At 34.8% G+C, this 19,491-nt stretch overlaps 1 protein-coding gene across 12 annotated transcripts in view; it reads right to left on the reverse strand.

The window, feature by feature from the left end:
- LOC105484665 (DENN domain containing 1B) overlaps window positions 1-19,491 on the reverse strand; it is a 321,512-nt gene that overhangs the window by 173,360 nt on the left and 128,661 nt on the right. For 8 of the 12 annotated variants that reach the window (XR_011612370.1, XR_011612369.1, XR_989127.3 and 5 more), the window contains 3 exons: window positions 16,908-16,967; window positions 15,546-15,599; window positions 12,591-12,701 (listed from right to left, as the gene is read on the reverse strand). Coding sequence is in view for 9 of the 12 variants with exons in the window: in XM_011746499.3 (XP_011744801.2) it covers window positions 12,591-12,701; window positions 15,546-15,599; window positions 16,908-16,967 (225 nt within the window). In the remaining 3 variants the exon portion in view is untranslated. The remainder of the gene's footprint in view (window positions 1-12,590; window positions 12,702-15,545; window positions 15,600-16,907; window positions 16,968-19,491) is intronic. The other 4 variants (XM_011746501.3, XM_011746506.3, XM_011746503.2 and 1 more) reach the window with 1 other exon arrangement.

Here is a 19,491-nt window from a genome sequence, read left to right on the forward strand (position 1 = left end):
TTCTTTCTTTCTTTCATTTTATAGTTTGGGAAACTGAGGCAAAGGTAAGTCAATTGGCCAAGATTACTAAGCCAGTAAGTGGGGCACTAAACATGTGCCAGACATTATTATTAGTGGTAAGGATAGAGTAATGAACAAAACATACAAAAATCTGTGCTCTCAAGGAACTTACATTCTAGTTACCCTCTATATACCACCATTACTGTTGTACTCACCTCTTCACAGCTCTTTGGATTTCTGTGCTATCACATTATACGTAAACGCCAATACCCTCAAATACATCTCCTCACCTACATGACATTTCCCTATCACTAAATTTACTGCTTTCTAATTCTCACTCTCAAAGTCAATTCAATAGCAGCTTTTCTTTTCCTAGAGAAGGCCCTTCTACTTTTCCATCAAAATTAAAGAGCGTAACACTACAACACTCCTCAAATCTGCCTATATTTTCTCTTCACAAATATCTAAAACTGTACATTCTGGAGGACAAAGGGTTAGGATATTCATATGGTATATATAAAAATTACATAATTTGGCAATCATTTTTTAAAAAATAAATTATACAATATAAGAATCATTGTATTTAACAACTAGAAAGGATCCTAGAGATCATTCTTGTTCAATTTCTTCATTTTTTAGACAAGAAATTTCAGGGTAAAAGAAATTAAATGAATTATAAGAAGGTAGCTGATGTACTGTAGAGTAGTTGGTCTAAAACACAAATCTCTAATTTTAGAAGATACTATTAATATAAACATATTACTGTCACATTTTCAAACAATATTTCAAATAAACAGTAAATAAAAGCTGATTGAAGCTACTCTTTATTAGTCATATTTGAAACCATAATTTAAAATATATCTCACCCAGAACTAAATAAAACTGATCGCAAACCACCAGCCACTGAAAAAGAGACAATCACAATGGCAAAGCAACAACAAAGTAAATCTAAATCTTTAGAGTTAATAAATATAATAATTTGCAATGAAATAAGAATAAACAATTACACATACACATATTTAATGTTAAAATTACTATATATACACATTTATCTTATGTTTAACATACGTATGTATACTTAGCATGCATATCATATATATGTGAATATATGCAAGTATATGTGTGTATATGCATACACATACTTATAAAGTGAAAATTTGCTGTTAGTAAATGACATCAAGAACTGTTCCCTTATAAAGAAGACACTAAATAAACACTTGGTAAAGACTTGTCCTGTGTATGCCATTCTACTCTCTCCCTTTTCTTACCTACTCTTAAGCTGATACTACAGGCAAAAGACTTTTGCTTGGAAATGTTTCTAAAACACAGCCTCACCTCCCTCTTAAGGTCACTGTCCTAGTTCAGGAGCTAATCATCTCTTGCTTTTATTACTGTAACAGTCTTTTAACTGATCTCCTGTCTGTTGGATTTCCCCTACTCCATTTCTTCTTTTATAAGGCCACCAGTGTTACCTTCTCTAAAACAAAACTTGTCATGTCATGTACCTCATTTGCTTCCCCACAATCTGTTGGATAAAAGCCAAACCTCTTAAATTAGCAAATATGATTCTTCACAATCTGGCCACTGTTTATATCCCCAACTAGATTTTGTAGTCTGCTTTCTCTCTCTCCCACTCTCTCCATACACACACACACACACACACACACACACACACACACAAACAGTAATATATTAAACACATATTTCCTAGACATGATACAAATTCCTTTCAAGAATGAGGTGTCATATTGAAGTAAACTCTGTAGTCTACCACTCTACCCTCTAATATTTCCCATGTTAGAATTTTTATCACATTGACTGTCCTTGACTCATTGACACTGTTATAGAATCACAAATTAGTAACTCTGAAATTCCCAGTACTTAGTACCTGACAAATAAGAGCATTTATCAATGCACAAATGAATAAATACTTATATACCTCATCTTGGGAAAATCTACCCATGGCAAATATTTATTTTAAAATAAAGGCATTTCTTTGCTTCTCAGGTAGTTAACTATTTTTAACTCCTTCCTATTTAACAGAAGAATGCTTCTACTTGCATTTTAAGATGCCACTTGGCTAAATGGGGTACCATATAACACTGAATCAACAGGCTAAAGAAGAGGAAGTTAATCTACTGGCTTGAGTGACTGTTCTCAATAATCAAAGGGAAACTGGGGTGCTTCTATATAATACAGGCAAAGAGAAATGTGTCTTGAACCAGGGGATTCTCTATGGTGCCTCAGGACTTGCATGCCTAAACTAAAAGAAATGAAAAACTACAACAACCAAAACACAACAAAAACTTTGAGGATTGAGACTCTTTGAGAATGGGACATTTTACCACATAAAGATCCTTTCCAGGTGAAATTCTAGCTGAGGGTGACAGAAATATGGAATGGGTAATAAGAGGAAGCCATAAACCAGATGAAGATCCTTTCCAGGTGAAGTTCTAGCTGAGGGTGAGAGAAATATGGAATGGGTAATAAGAGGAAGCCATACATACCAATTATGGCCTCTTGACCAGTTACATAAACAAGGGCTTCTCCTAGAGGAAAGGGTGAGAATGCCTACATTTGTAAAAATGATAGTTGTATGTTATTAGGTAGAAAAACAGATTTGTTTTATTGTACAGGAATTCAAATGCGTATAGAAGGGTACAAATAGAGGCTGAGTATCCAAAGGGGTGGGCTGTACCAATTATCAACTTACTGCCTCTTGGCTCAAAATCTGCCCCTCACTGCCCGATCTGTAAAAATGGATCTGGACTCTGGATATTTTTCCTTTTAGCAACTGGCATGATGTCAAACTTTGTCAGGAGAGGGTACTAAAGAGACAATGCAAAGAGAGAACTTGCTCCTGGTTCCAGTGAGACACTCTGCAGGCTCCTACAAAGCCTATGGCTCATCAAGGGCTGTCTCCTATTGTACGTGCAGCTTCCCTAGGGCCCATTTCCTGCAGCACAGGTGTCCACCAGGCTCCTATGCAGTGGGCAGTTTCTGCAGTGCCTGGCTCCTGCAGGTACTGGCAGCCAAAGGTTTCCCTCAGCACGCCTCTACCTTATAGCAGAGTACCTCTGACTCTTGCAGCACTTGGAGCCTTTCTAGTGCCTGGTTCCTGCAGCACAGGAGGCATCTCCTGCACCTGATTATTGGAGTGTATAATTTCCAACACCACCAAGTGGCCAGCAGCTTTCCTTTGTTAGTTTTTTAAAGGAGTGACTCCAGTAACACAATCCTAGTTAACAGCTTCACCTCAGGAGGCTTTATACTAGTCTGCAGCTAGTGAGGCATCTCTCTGAAAGCAGCTTCCCCAGTACCTCTCATATGGCTTTCCAGCAATTTCTAAGGAATGGCATTTCTCTGAGGGCAGCTTTCCTGGGCACCCCAAAGGGCAGGATTCCAGAAAATTCTGCCAGTATGGCACCATAGCAACTCCTCTGCCATCCAATGAGCCACAGCTGTGCCCTCTCCACTGGAGTCTGGATCTCGCACCCAGATGGGGCTTCTTCCCTGGGTGCTCCATTGCAGCCCTAAGACTAGTAGTTGCTTTATATTTGGTATTTCTATAGTCTTTATAATTCCCTTCACTTACTAGAAGCCCATCCCTTGTTACTCCAATCCCATGTTATAGTTTTTAAATTCTTTATATTAAACTTTCCTTGTTCAAATTACTATGTAGTTTCTCTTTCCTGGTCATACGCAGACTGATACAAAGGCTATAAAGATTGATAAAAAACTAACAAAGGAATGCTGCTGGCCACTTGGTGCTGTTACTTTATGATCTTACCTACAGAACACTGCCTGACATGAGTTAAGCATTCCTTAAATGAAGAATGATTCAATGAATGAACAAATTAACATTTTTCATAGAAAGAAAGTAATAAACTTTCTATTTAGGAGTATATGAAGACCAAAGAATACCTAACTAAGTTCCCGTATAGGCTGAACAAAAGTCATAATTGCAATACAGATTCATGAAGCTGAAAAGGGTTTAAGACGTATTAATAAATTTTTCCCCACAGCATTACTATTTTTGCGTAGACTTTTAAAAAAAAATTACCTAGTAGAAAATAGCTAAACACAAATCTTCTTTTAAAGACAAAACCTACATAGAAATTAGTGCCTAGGCCGGGCACAGTAGCTCATGCCTGTGAACCCAGCAACTCTGGCAGGCCGAGGCAGGAGTATTGCTTGAGCCCCGGAGTTCGAGACCGGCCTCAGCCACTTGGTGAAACCCCATCTCTACAAAAAAATACAAAAATTAGCGAGGCATAGTGGCGCATGCCTGTAGTTCCAGCTACTTGGGAGGCTGAGGTGTGGGAAGATGACTGAGATCAGTGGGCACAGGCTGCAGTGAGCCGAGATCACACCACTACACTCCGACACCTTGGCGACAGAGTGGCAACTCTGAGAAAGACAGAAAGACAGAAAGCGAAAGACAGACAGACAGACAGACAAAAAGAAAGAAAGAGAGAAAGAAAGAAAGAGAGAGAGAAAGAGAGACAGAGAAAGAAAGAAAGAAAGAAAGAAAGAAAGAAAGAAAGAAAGAAAGAAAGAAAGAAAGAAAGAAAGAAAGAAAGAAAGAAACAAGAAAAGAAAAAGAAATTAGCACCTAACTTGGAAACTTCAAGATTTACAAAGAGACTTTCATTATTTAAAGAGACAAACGTCAAAGAGATAAATCAAGGGATACATTTCTGCTTGACAAATACACAGCTTCTACTCTGGCATTTTCAGAGTAACACTTTATATTTTACACTATAATATAATTAATGCTTTTTTATTTTAAAAACTTTTCTGATACAATTTAAATAATTAAATTTATTCTTCAATATATACATGAACACACACACAACCCATGGTTTTATTTGTTTTATTTTTTGAGACAGGGTCTCATTCTGTTGCCAGGCTGGAATGCGGTAGCGCGATTATGTCTCACTACAGTATTGAACCCCTGGGGTCAAGCAATCCTTCCACCTCAGCCTCCCGAGTATCTGGGATTACAGGCGTGTGACACCACACCCAGCTAATTTTCTTAATTTTTTGTAGAGACAGGGTCTCACTACATTGCGCAGGCTATTCTCAAACTCCTGGTCTCAGGCAATCCTCTCATCTCAGCCTCCCAAAGTGCTGGGATTACAGGCATGAGCTACCATACCAGGCAGGTTTTTAATTTGTAAAGACATTGATATCTAATACAGGAGTTTGACATATTCACTAATAATTAAAATTTGAGAAGGGTATGTAGTAAATGCTATGGTAGTTCAGAGATGAAAGATGTTACACTGGTTACTCATAAAAACTAAGCCTTCTGTAAAGCAAATCAGATTTTGAAAAACATTCAGAAGCATGCATGTGGGAGATTTTAAACACATATGAGGATGAGCAAAAAGTGCAATTTCATCCATTCACTCAGAAAATTATTGTTAAAATCTTCTATGGATACATATCACCACTGTCCTAAGAGACAGACACATTGTAGTGACTGACTGAACCAGATTTAAAAAATTTAAAAAAATAAAAAAATAAAAAAAAACCTGCCCTGATAACTTTATTGTCTAAAGATCTGTGTGAACTATAAGTAATTGAAAACCTTAGAAAGAAAGGTTTAGGGTCACATCACAGATAAGTTTTTTACCAGATTTAGCAGTTTATAGGCAATGAGGAACCAATAGATGTTTTTTATTCTGAAGGATTGAGTAATTACATATAGAATGAATCTAAAATATGAGAAAACGAGAGGTCCAAATAGAAGATAAGTGCTAGCCCTAAAAGTGGTATTTAAAATGGGAGAAAGGTATAAATATGACATATTGAGAGATAATCGACTAGACCTACAAAGACAAGGAAAAAAGTCACTTCACTGTAAGTAATTCAAATAATAAACTGAGGCTCCTTAAGGGAAGGGATACTATATTAGGGCAGTTCCTATACTGGGGCAAAAGGTAAGGATGCATTTGGTTTTACAAGATGGTCATTCTAAGAGGCAAAATTGCATAAAGGTTTTAAACATATACTTTGGAATCATACAGAACTGGTTAAACCAATTCCTAGTACTATGGCCTTGCTCAACTTAGTCTCTCTCAATTTCAAAATCCACATTTTCATCTGTCTACCATGGATAACAACTGTACCTACCACATAATACATAATAATTAAATGAGTTAGTTTAAATAAATTTCTCAGTGGGGTAAGCAGCTCAAAGTATGCCCTATTATATATTGGCTATAATAATTACTAACATCATCATTTTATGTAAGTGAATTCAGTATATATGATCTGAAAATAATACCTGTGGAAAGTAATAACCACTAAATTAAGACAGTGGGCGGTTGAAATGGAGAACAGGAATTGGAGGCGAAAAGATTAAGGAGGTAGAACCTATAGGATATAGGTGGGGAAAACAGATGAGAGGGAGGAGAGATTCACCAACTTCGCCCTTTATAGTAGGAGAAGGAGACTATGGGGAAAAGATGGCGAGTTCCATTTTGGAAATATTGAATGGGATGTCAACAATGAGTTAAACTGCGTTACAAGAAAGCTCACTGGAAGAGAAAAAAATTTGCCTAACTGTAAAATGAAAAAAAAGTATAGTATGTAAAAACATAAATATAGAAGGTACATTTTAAAATAAACACGTTGCCCTCAACAGTTTTACTAAAGAAACAAAACCAACACATATATTTTTTCTTTTATTTAATGTTGATTACCACTATCAGCACAAAATTGTCATTGTTGCATATGAAAAATACTAACATTAACACTGTAAGCTGTAAGGACAAGAAAAAAGAAAAAAAAATACTTGGTAAACTGAAATCATCCAAGGTCATTTTTATGGATATCACACAGGAAAAAAGCTTATAGAACCTAGGAGAATGACAATTTAATACAACGCTTTGATAATTCCACAATTGTTAAATTAAAATATTATTCTTTGTGAATTAAAAGCCAATTATTTACTTTTAGAATTCAAATGGACAAAATCATAAGGCAGAAATATGTGTTTATTTTCATGAAAAACAGAGCCATTATCACTACAGGAGTTGGAAGATACAAACACCTCTACTTTTCCTGTAACAGAAGTCTCCTCCAAAGTACCTTCACACATCCCTTCCAATAAACTGTTTCCTGATGACCTCAAGAGTACCATTTCCCCACTCCAGTCATATTCACTTAGCACTGACTAAAAATACAATGTTCAGAATAGCTGTGTACATGTGAAATAATAAACTGGTAAGTAGAATTATTCCCAGTTTCAGATGACATAACTGGTTGCTTATGGGTTTGGGGAAGAATTAAAAACCTAAAAATTGCTTCTGGAATCTTTCCCTGAGAAATCATGATAACAATTTTTAACTGCACCACTCTGCTGCAGCTTTAAAAACACGAGGGGTAAAAATACACTTTAATAACCTTAACTAGGAAGCAGGACTACATAATCTCTATTCTCTCACCAAATGTTCAATTCCTCATCTCCAGAAAGTCTCTGCACTTTAGGTTTCAGATTAAATGCTGACACAGGTGGCATCATTAAGAGACAAATCAAGAATATGTATAATCCAGATGAAGAGGTTAAAATCCTCTGGATTGCCTTTCAGTCTGACTAAACCTATAAAATCTACATTTAATAGCTGATTTTCCAGAGATCGAAAGATTTCTTTTTACACATGCCCTTTATGGAATTAATGAGAGAAGGAGAGAAAAGCATATGCTTAAATGCCTGGGGGCAACTATAACAGAGGAAGAAATTACAGTTTATTAACGTAATTCCAGCACTCATAACATATTGCTTGCTCTAAATATCCCCAAAATAACATGCACTACACAATCAAATCTCTGTAACTAATATGCTTATAGACTTTCTGAGGGTGATACTTACTAACTAAATAATGGTCAAAATAATAGCTAACATTTAGACATCTGCTTTTAAAAGAAGCATCCCTTCCACCTGCTTCTACAGGCCACAAAGATACACTCTAGTTAACATATTACTGACAGGATGATGAGAAAGCTCCTGTCAGATGCTGGCCAGCTGGGTGTTTGAGACAAAATGCACAGCCCCAGCTGACTAGTTAGAGAAAGTCTGGTGAGGTACAATTATAGAGGCATATGACAAGGCTTCATGCCTGACTGATTTGAGAACCAATGACATGGCTTTAAACAGCAATCCTCCCTACCTATGGTCACAAAACAGCAGTAAGTCAACTGATACACCCTTGTAATATCATGATTTATGCCTCTGCTTTGAATACACGAGACTCTAATACAATGTTCTGCTAGTCTACCAAGATTCACTTGGGGCTTAAACATCTATGGCCTACCTACAGCATGGATAAAATCAATGTTCTTGTTCAGGATTACCAGAAACCTTTCCATGTGTACTTGACAATGTATAAATCAACAGAATAACGTATGAATCAACAGAATAAAAACAAAACTGATTATGTCTCAATTCATTAAACTCAAACATGCAAAAATATAATAATAGGTACTAACACAATACCACACTTTAAAATATAGGGAGAAAACCTATTAGAATGTTGAAAACATAACAATATTCTTGATATCTGTGCTTACATATCTTAAAATTGTTTAATTTTAAATTTTTTATCTTTTAAAGGTTAAAAATCTTTTTTTTTTTTTTTTGAGTCTCGCTCTGTCACCAAGGCTGAAGTGCAATGGCGCGATCTTGGCTCACTGCAACCGCCATCTCCCAGGTTCAAGCAATTCTCTTGCCTCAGCCTCCCAAGTAGCTGGGACTACAGGCGCATGGCACCACGCCTGGCTAAGTTTTGTATTTTTAGTAGAGACAATGTTTCGCCATGTTGGCCAGGCTGGTCTCGAACTCCTGACCTCAGGTGATCTGCCCGCCTTGGCCTCCCAAAGTGCTGGGATTACTGGCATCAGCCACTGTGCCCAGCAAGAAATTATCATTTTTAACCACAAACAGCACCTAAAGAAAAGGACCCTCAAGCTAGCTGATTCTCTAATGAGAGTGTCACCACTAAAACCTACAGCAAGCTGTAAGGTTTATAATTATCATTCTATTGTAACTATGAAAAATCACGATTGTCAAAAAGTGAATACCTGAGACAAACAAAATTTCTGAAACTACAATAGGATTATGAATGTTAGGCCACCTTTACATATATTCTTCTAAAAATTAAGTTTGGCTGTATACTTAAAAAATTTAAAATGGATAAAATGTAATTCCTAACATTAAGTACATTATAGTCTCCATGATATATAAAAATATAAGAATATAAAAAGCTTAAAAACAAGCAAATTCATTGATAACTATTTCTTCTTTGGATGTTTCAGAGATATCATTAAATTCTTTTTAAAAAATAGTTTACTTTTAATTTGTTAAGAAACCAGTCCTTGACCTTAAATGCCAGTATGCACGGAATTTATAGCAGATATATTTTATATACTGTATATATAAAATAATTATTCTGCCGAGCACGGTGGCTCATGCCTGTAATCCCAGCACTTTGGGAGGCCGAGTTGGGCGGATCACAAGGTCAGGAGATTGAGACCACCCTAGTTAACACGGTGAAACCCCGTCTCTACTAAAAATACAAAAACTTAGCTGGGCATGGTGGCGGGCACCTGTAGTCCCAGCTACTCAGGAGGCTAAGGCAGGAGAATGGCGTGAATCTGGGAGGCGGAGCTTGCAGTGAGCGGAGATCGCACCACTGCACTCCAGCCTGGGTGACAGGTCGAGACTCTGTCTCAAAAAAAAAAAAAGAAAGAAAGAAAGAAAAAAGAATTATTCAAGATAGATTCAAGTAAAGCAGTTTCCTCCACAAAAGAAGACTAAGATCATGAAAGAGAACTTGAATGATGTTTCTTTTATCAGCCCAACAGTCCCAGAGAGTGAACCAAAACAGAGCTGGTAACTTAGAGATGACATCACCATCAAGTTTTCATGAACCATCATAAACGATTGATAGTAAATTGACATCAAACATAGAAAACAGCACCCCCAAAATACTAAGCCTTTATGACAGCAATATTTTTTTAAGCCAAATGCTAAATTAAAAGATAATAACGTTAATTTTTACTCTAACTGCAGATGCAGACTATTAGAAAATTAAATGTAGAGGCCGGGTAAGGGGGCTCACGCCTGTAATCCCAGCACTTTGGGAGGCCAAGGCGGGTGGATTGCTTAAGGTCAGGAGCTCAAGAACAGCCTGACCAATAAAGTGAAACCCCGTCTCTAATAAAAATATAAAAATTAGCTGGGTGTGGTGGCAGGCACCTATAGTCCCAGTTATTTGGGAGGCTGAGGTAGAAGAATCACTTGAACCCGGAAGGCAGAGGTTAGAGTGAGCCAAGATTGTGTCACTGCACTCTAGCCTGGGCGACAAAGTGAGACTCTGTCTCAAAAAAAAAAAAAAAATTAAATGTAAGCTATTATAAAATTGTATCTCATAATCTCATATACCTCATAATTACTAAACATTTATTCTATGCAGATATCATTCTAAGCACTTCATATATATGTATTTCCTTAATCTTTACATCAACCCTATGAGATTAAGGCTACAATTGCTCCTACTCTACACTTAAAGAAACTGAGTCAAAGAGAGATTACTTGATATAAATTAAAACAAAACACCAATATTTTTCAAAAACATATACTCAGATTTATTTCCAATGCACAAATACAGTAGCTTATGCTTCACTCACATAGCTTATTCCCTCACTTTCTTTGGATCTCTACTCAAATGCTACCTCACTGAGTTGGGCACAGTGGCGTGTGCCTATAGTCCCAGCTACCAAGGCAGGAGGATCCCTTGAACCCAGGAGTTTGAGACCAGCCTGGGCAACATAGTAAGATCCTGTCTCAAACAAACAAACAAAATACTACCTCACTGGAGAGGCCTTCCTTACATAAAATGGAAACCTGTCCATCACTTTCTACACTGTACACACACTCACTTTATCCATCATGTAACCCTAGCTAATAAATAATAGCTATTTGTTTGCTTACTTGTTTATAATCTGTTTCATGCCAGTCAAATAAGGTTAATGACTAGAAAGTGCCTGGCACATAGTATGTGCCTAATAAACATTTGTTACATGAATTAATCCTGATAAGAATTAGTTCCAAGGCCTATTATACAATCTTTTTAATCTTGAGGACAATATCCATTTAAAAATATCCTTTTTTAATCTTAAAACAATCATGTTTTAAAAATGAGAAGGAGGAGCTGGGGGGAAAGAAGAAGAATGGTTTCACTTCAATAGTAAGTTAAAAATAGCAGAAAGGCAAATTAAAATATCAAATGAGTCAAACTGAATTTATTGACATCTCTAAAATGTGTAAGAAAAAAATTACTTGGGTCATTGATTAGTACTTTTTCTCTGATATTACTGCATCATTTATCCACCCTTACTCTTTTAAATGCATATATTTTTCAATATGTAAAGTGCATTTTCAACTTTTAGGGGTGAGCATATCAAATTATAATTCAAAATAAATTCATACAAATTATATGTACAATCGTATGTATTTTTTTCAACTGTAGAGTAATGGAAATAACCCAAAAATTAGAATCAAAAGACTCAATTTCACATTATCTGTCTCTAACTAGCTGTTTGGCCTTGAGGTGGTCATTTAATCTTGCTGAAAATACCTTTCTCACTGTTAAATGTTAAACAGATATCCTACAGAAATCCTGAAGCTCCTTCTACTTTAAATGCTAAAATACAGAATAACGTTTTTATTTCTACTATAGAAGAAGAAAACATTAAAAATATTGTTTTATTTATCAATTAATCAAATTTATGAAGAAAATTCATGCAATATTGAATAATGGTTTTTGCTAAATAAATACATCATAGATTACTTAAAACTATATTTAAATTCGTATTTAAAAAATTTAAGTTGAAAGTATTAAATTGTTAATGCGTAAATGAGAAAAAATTATAAAATCTAGCAAAATACTTTTGAATATTTTTCTATACCCAAGAAAAATCTTTATCTTCTCACTGCCTTTACCATATTAATAAATACCTTCCAAAAGAACATTTTAGTGAATGTCATAAAACCTGTGATTTATAAAAAATGCTACTTTGACTTTTAAGTTATTATCAGTCTGAAGAGCTGCTCTAAATCAAACTATTATACAATCTACTCCCAAACCACTACTTGGCAACAAAGATGAATCTACCTATTACCAGGTTAGGATAGCAGCTATTATCATGGCCCCTCGATTTCTTTCAAGTAGCTCCAATGGAAAAAGCCACAAGTGAATAATAAAAATCTCATAATAGCTCTTAAGAATTCTTTATATGGTAGAAGGCACTAAAATGAACTCTGGAGAGTTAAAAAGAAAAAAAAAAAAACTCTCAGCTCCTGATAAGAAAAAATAATTAACCTGACTTAATGCATCTGAGAAGGCTTCCTATAAATCAGACTTTTGTACTTCAAGAGCCAGATTAAAACCATATATCAAAAAAGTATGTAGATATTGTCTTCTAAGCACACATAGCACATTTCTAAATCTGCAGAGATTTTTAGGTCTTTTTGTGAAACACTCAATACCTGCTACTTAAAAGAAGTGTGAAGTACTTACAGTGCTTAATTTGCTCGAGGTAATCACGATGCGCCTTTCATGCAGCATACTGGCATATAGCTGCAGCATGTTGTTCACATCCACGGCAACAAAATATTCTGTAAGATTTCTCTGCACAAGTGAAAAATAATTGTGTAAGTTACAGCGCACAGTGAACGTGAAGGAAAACATTTTACACATTTACCAGAAAGTCTTGAAGTTCAAAGGATATTATTTAAAATGGTATTCATTAAAATAATTAAGTGTAATACTAGTCTGCTGCCACATAAAGCACATAACACTCTATTATTAGTTGAAACATAACCCTACTCAAGGAAAGTATTTTCAGAGGATGATCAGAAGATCTCAGATTTCCCAACTTTCTTACCCACTAAGTATTTGAAAAGAAGCTAATTTCCTGGGCCCCAACCTGGACCTGCTGAATTGTCATCTTTAATGTATGTCCCCAAGAATCTGCTTTTTTTTTTTTTTTTTTTTGTCACTCAGGCTGGGGTGCAGTGGTGAGATCTTGGCTCACTGCAACCTCCACCTCCCAGGTTCAAGTAATTTTCGTGCCTCAGCCACCAGAGTAGCTAGGATTACAGATGCATGCCACCACACCTGGTTAATTTTTGTATTTTTAGTAGCGATGGGGTTTCACCATGTTGGCCAGGTTGGTTTCAAACTCCCGACCTCAGATGATCTGCCTACCTCGGCCTCCCAAAATGGTGGGATTACAGGCATGAGCCACCACACCTGGCCAAGAATCTGCTTTTTAAACAAATACTTCTGGTGATTCTTACATACACTGATGCTTCAGAAACTGCTGCCTAGACAATACATTTGAGTCTTTTCATGTTTGCCATTCACTGTGCAGGCACAATCATCAACTGATACAACACAGCATGCACGAGGTACCCAAAGGATGACGTGAATTTATAAAACAGCTCTTTGGTACTTTATTAAGGAAATTCACTTGTTTATACTTCACATCAGGCTTGCTTTATATCCTCTATAATCAAATATAATTTGATGATGTTCTAAATTGATTCCTTAATTTAGCACTCTTATTCCCCACATGAAATGAAACTGGGATAAACTACATTAACTTTGACTTTTAGATCTTCTCCTTTCTTATTATTTATTTTTAATTTTCTATAACGAAACAAATAAATCGGAGAGCAACAAGCTAATTAAGGGATTGAATACGATATAACAAACAAAAACTGTAGTATCAGGTGGGCTATGACCTAGTAGGCTAAAACTTTTAGTTGGGCAAGAATATAAGAAATCCAATTATTTCTTCTATTTCCAGAAGGTAGAAACTTTACCATCACAAATTGGTAATCATGACAGAGCACAACAATAGAACCTGTAACTATCAGTGGGTGATGTTGAATTTGGTGGGAAGAGGTTTATTCCTTTCTTTCTCACCTTCCAATGCAACTCTCCATACAAAAATTCATGTCATTCAAGATTAGTATATTCCCTATAATCTAAAAGAAAGGTAATTTTTAGATGGGGAATTATTTCTCAACATAGGGTGCTGCCTTATGCTTATTCTCTTGCTTTCGTTTCCCTAAACAGGACTTTTTGCAAAACAAAACATGTTAATAGATATGTAAAAATATATATTCTCAGTGGCAGTTTTTCCTTTGAATGTTTGTTTCTTTGAAACTTTCAAAGCAATCTTCTTTTTAAAATGTGACATTTGTTAAATCGAGCTATTAGTTGTTTGTTAGTAAATGTAAGAGAAAGCTAAATAGGAGAGTGAGTAGAAGGAAGCAAATTTGACTTTGAAACTCTGAAGTGAAGGGACAAGGGTCATATAAGTCAAAGCATGGTCAGTCAGCCTTAAAGAAAACATTAGCAGGGAGTACCTGGCCCACAATGTACAGCAGTCATGACTTTAGGATCTATTATATAACCTGAGAGCTTTGATGATCTATCTCAGGCCCATACAAGAAACTTAATGCATAGCTTTTCATAAGGGTTTTTTGGAACCATCTGTACTGAAAACACCATTGATAGTGTTGGTTTGATATTAGACAATTTACGATTGTCTTCTTGGACTTCCTTCACTAACCACATGCTTTTAGAAACCACTCAGTAGGTTTGAAAACATTTGGAAAAACACTAGAATCCCAAAGTAAATAATAAGTATTTATTGAAATACTTTTTTCCTGTTGATTTTTCCTTTACTTTTGATCGAATTATTCCTACTGATTCATTTTAACTTTCCAAGGGAAGCTGAAGAAAAATTACATAAGGGAATATTTCATTTTCACAGTTATCCAAAAATCATAAAAGCATATTTGTTACTTCTACTTATCTATGTAGACATTTCTACAAATACTAATTTGTAACAACTATTAAAATACTGAAAATATTTCTAGTATGGCTAGAATTAGGACTTGAAATAAAATGCAAATTTTAGCAATTTTTATAATTTCTTACAATAGCCATCAAACCTTGCAAGATATGTATTACTTTAAATTAAAATCAGGAACTTAAGAACAGTTCATCTATGATTTGAAGCATTATATAGAAGGAATATAAAAATACTATGTCAATTTCACTAAAATAACAATTTGTGTGAAGACATTTCCCATTGCTAGAATTCTTCTCCACAAGTAGAAGCCATGTCCTATGGTATCTCTTCTATCATATCCAGTGAAGCTGAAGACCTAACTGAATATATATGATCCTACCTAAAAATGACAGAAATAGTTTTCCTTCTATTATTGTCCTTAATTTTCCTTATCTACAACCAGATACTAAGAAGGTGGTAAAGGGGCAGACATATAAAGAAGAAAAGAAAATAATATCATTATTCCTTATTTCTTCATTATTTCTCACAAACACAGATAATTACAATGTATTATATTTCTCTATACAAAAATGCACAAACAGTGAGACCAAAATAAATAAAATTCATAATATAGGAATAATTAAAGTAGAAAATAGAAAACTTACACTCTCAGGTATTGTTGGGAGTCCAGTTACATCAGGAGCAATGAAGTAGGAATGCTAATCAACAAAAATAAATCACATATGAAAGATAATTAAAATTGGTAGCATATAATTTGTAATGAAAATCAGAAAAAAATATATTGAGTAAATTAATAAATGCCATTGAATGATATTCAGGATTTGTTGAATTTGAGAGACTCTTAAATGAGTTAGTGGGTTTATATGAGATTTAACAATTGCATTACCATACAAAAAGTTAAGACTTGTTTAAAAATATTTGACCTTAAAATTAAAATAAAAATAGGAAAAAATCGTTAAGGAAAAAAAGAGTATATTACTGAAAGGTTTATTTTGTACATATATACCTACATATGTGTGTGTGTATATATAGTATATATAGACATACACACCTATGCATACATATAAACATACATATTATTAAAACACATTTAGTTGAGGTAGACTGGAAAAATTAAAGCTTGCTAACCAAATATATCAAAATCTATTAATATTCCTGAGTTTCTATGGTAAGTCACAACAAATCTCTTTTGTAAACATTAACAACCCTATTATTTAGCAAATAGCAATAAAATATAATTTTTCAATGTTTAAAACTTCTTAAACATGTAGTAGTCCCAGAATATGATCGTTACACATCTGCCAAACAAATATTTATGAGCTTCTACAATGTTTAAAGAAGTAAAACAGTTCATCGCAATACTTACATAGAGTACAATGTGTGTATATGCCTTCATGTTTCCCATGTTCCCAAATTTGACCACCCAGAATCAAAGTGCAACTTAATCATCAAAAAATGTTTTATTTTCTGTTCATATTAATCTTCAAAATTATTTTAATATCTTAATCACATAAGGACATATTTAATACTATCTTCTTATTAATGATTAGAAAAGAAACATTTTGGCCAGTATTTGAGCACAGTTGAACTAGTCAGAACAAGGCTAGTTAACACAGTCATAATGTATAATTTTCCAGGGTAGAAGAACAATGGGAGATAAATCACAAGATCTTTTGTGATCTTCAGACCAAAAAATGTGACAAATCTCATGCTGTGAATATACTTTAAAATTACTACTATTGAAAATGGAGAATATGCATAGATTTTGGTCTCTATAAGCTACTTTTATTTGGAATGGTTTTTAATAGTACTATATTTCACAAAACTATGCTTTAAAAGATAGTACAAACAGAAAATACTGTATATTCCAAATGATTAATTTTCTTAAAAGAGTCAAATTTACCACTTCCCAAAGGGCTGGAGTGAAGCTTAAAGGCATAGTGAAATAAGTGATTATTTTTCCTATTTAATAGTGATTTTTAGAAGCCAATGTCCTTTTAACTCACCGGTATTAGAGCAGGCTGATCTTTCAGAACTTGCTCACAGGCAATAAATATCTCTTGGTTCTTATAATACATGAGAGAAAAAAATGAGTATCTTACTTTCATGGGAGAAGCTTACACAACAATTCGCTGTGTAATTGAGACAAACCCATGTAGCCAAATTAGCCACTAAAAAGCACTTGAATAACATTAATTATAAATATTATTTTAAATGCTGATTTACTAATTTTATGCTAGAAAAATCCTAATGAAAGTATTTTCATATTACAAGAGTAGAGAATGCTGTGGATATTTAATGATTTTGAAATGTTTCAAAAAAAGCATTCTCATTAGACATTAACTTTTTATAAAAATCTCTGATTACTAGTGGCCATTATCCACTTGTACAGGAAGAAAAACTTCCATAATCATTCATTTTAATCTGGCATCATAAAACTAAAATCTCCTCTAGTAGCTGAAGACAAGTGTCCTAGTCCCCAGTTTGCCACTTATTTAACAGCATAACACCAGATACATTACTTTAGGAGTCTGTTATTGAAATCAAATGCAATTAATTAATCATGGTAAACAAACATAACAGCTGATTTTATCAATACTTAAGATATTATAACTAGGCTGGGTGCAGTGGCTCACACCTGTAATTCCAGCACTTTGGGAGGCCAAGGCGGGTAGAATACCTGAGGTCAAGAGTTTGAGACCAGCCTGACCAACATGGTGGAACCCCATCTCTACTAAAAATACAAAATTAGCCCGGTGTGGTGGTGGGCACCTGTAATTCCAGCTACTTGGGAGGCCGAGGCAGGAGAATCGCTCAAAACCGGAGGTGGAGTTTGCACTGAGCCGAGATCACGCCATTGCTTTCCAGCCTGGGCAACAAGAGCGAAACTCCACTTCAAAAAAAAAAAAAAAAAAAAAAAAAAAAATGTAACTTTAGAATAGGTATACAAGACTTGAAACTATCAGACTATTAATTCAAGTGCATATAAGAAGGCTTAATTATGGAAATAACTATTATACACAGGAACAGAACACAGTCACTCAATTTCCTTTGACAAGATTATTTCAGCTACAATTTAGTTATTTCAGAAGAAAGTATTTTCTCCAGATGGGATGAAACTTCAATTTACTACAACCAACACCTGAATAGTTCTTCATGGTACATCCAGACATATCATTTTATTTGATTACTAAAACAACTTTCTGAAAAGTTGACATGCTCAATTTCTCAAATGGAAAAAAAGGATCATCTAAAGACATTAACTTTCTTGGCTAACATTACACATTTAGTGACTGTGACCTAACCTAAAATCTTCTAATCATAGGTAAAAAGGTGTAGAAATCTTTAATTTATGATTCTTATTAATAAAGAAGAAGTGTTTCAATAGCTGGTATTTTTGAGATGTATTTTTGTAAGATATTTATTTACCCCTGAACAAATATGATACTCAAATTTAAAGGGAGAACACATTTGTATTTCTCATTAATGCCACCTCCATTGTCTTAGCACCTTTATTTTCCTTAACTCTTTAACAGTATTAGAATCATTTTATAAATATAACACTTTCAAAGAGAAATGGTCATTTTTTTGGAAAATACCAGGCTCTTCTTTATTCTCCTTGACCTTTCCCTTGGCATTTCTACTGTATTTCCACTGAGCACAAACCTTGCATTCTTTGGGTGTCAGTGACCTGTAAGTCTAAGTTTCTTCTTAACTGCTCTTTCCCCCAGTTCTTTCACTGGATCTCCTTTCTTTTTCCCTATAGCCTATCTGGGCAATTAGAACTTAGCCTCTGTTCTACGCTCTTCTATATTTTATCCTTCAAATAGCTACAACTATGTCCGCTGCTGACTCTCAAATTTGGGTTAAAAATTCTAGGTTATTCTTAGCTTTTTATCACCCAGTCTACAAATGACTATTAAACCTTTCCACTTTGACAGTGTGCAACAAAAGAAGATGCAGACATAAAGCAGCAGAGAGGGTCACAGGAAAGAAAAAACACGTTAAGTTGTATGACAAGAGGTTTCACAAAGTTGAAGACTGAGCAAGTTCTAGACTAACAACACAGTCAACAAAGAGGCTTTAGTCCAAAAGGAAAGCATGATGTTCATTCAAGAAGCTGAACAAAACAACGTGACCAGAATACAGGGGGAAAATTGAAAGTTGGATTGAATCTAAGAAATGGATGGTCCTGAAAGCATGGCCAAAGTTTGGACAACTTTTATAGAAAAGGGGAAGCTACAAAAGGTTTTCAGCAGGGGACTTTATATAGTTTAACTAAGTGTAATCTGACAGTCTTTTGTAGAAAGGACTGGAAGGAGAGGCTCTAGACTAAGAACTCTTTGAAGTACTAAGCAACAGAACTAAGGTGCTAACCACCTTAGTCTACTACAAAATAGTAGTGGTTAAAGAATGGAATAATGTAAGAGAACACTACTATGACATGAAATCACAGGATGAAATTTGAGTAAGACACATGGACCAATAGAACAGAATAGAGAACCCAGAAATAAACCCAAATACTAACAGCCAACTGATCTTTGACAAAGCAGACAAAAACATAAAGTAGAGAAATGACACCCTTTTCAA

Source organism: Macaca nemestrina, chromosome 1 (genome assembly GCF_043159975.1).
Source record: "Macaca nemestrina isolate mMacNem1 chromosome 1, mMacNem.hap1, whole genome shotgun sequence".
Lineage (NCBI taxonomy): Eukaryota > Metazoa > Chordata > Mammalia > Primates > Cercopithecidae > Macaca > Macaca nemestrina.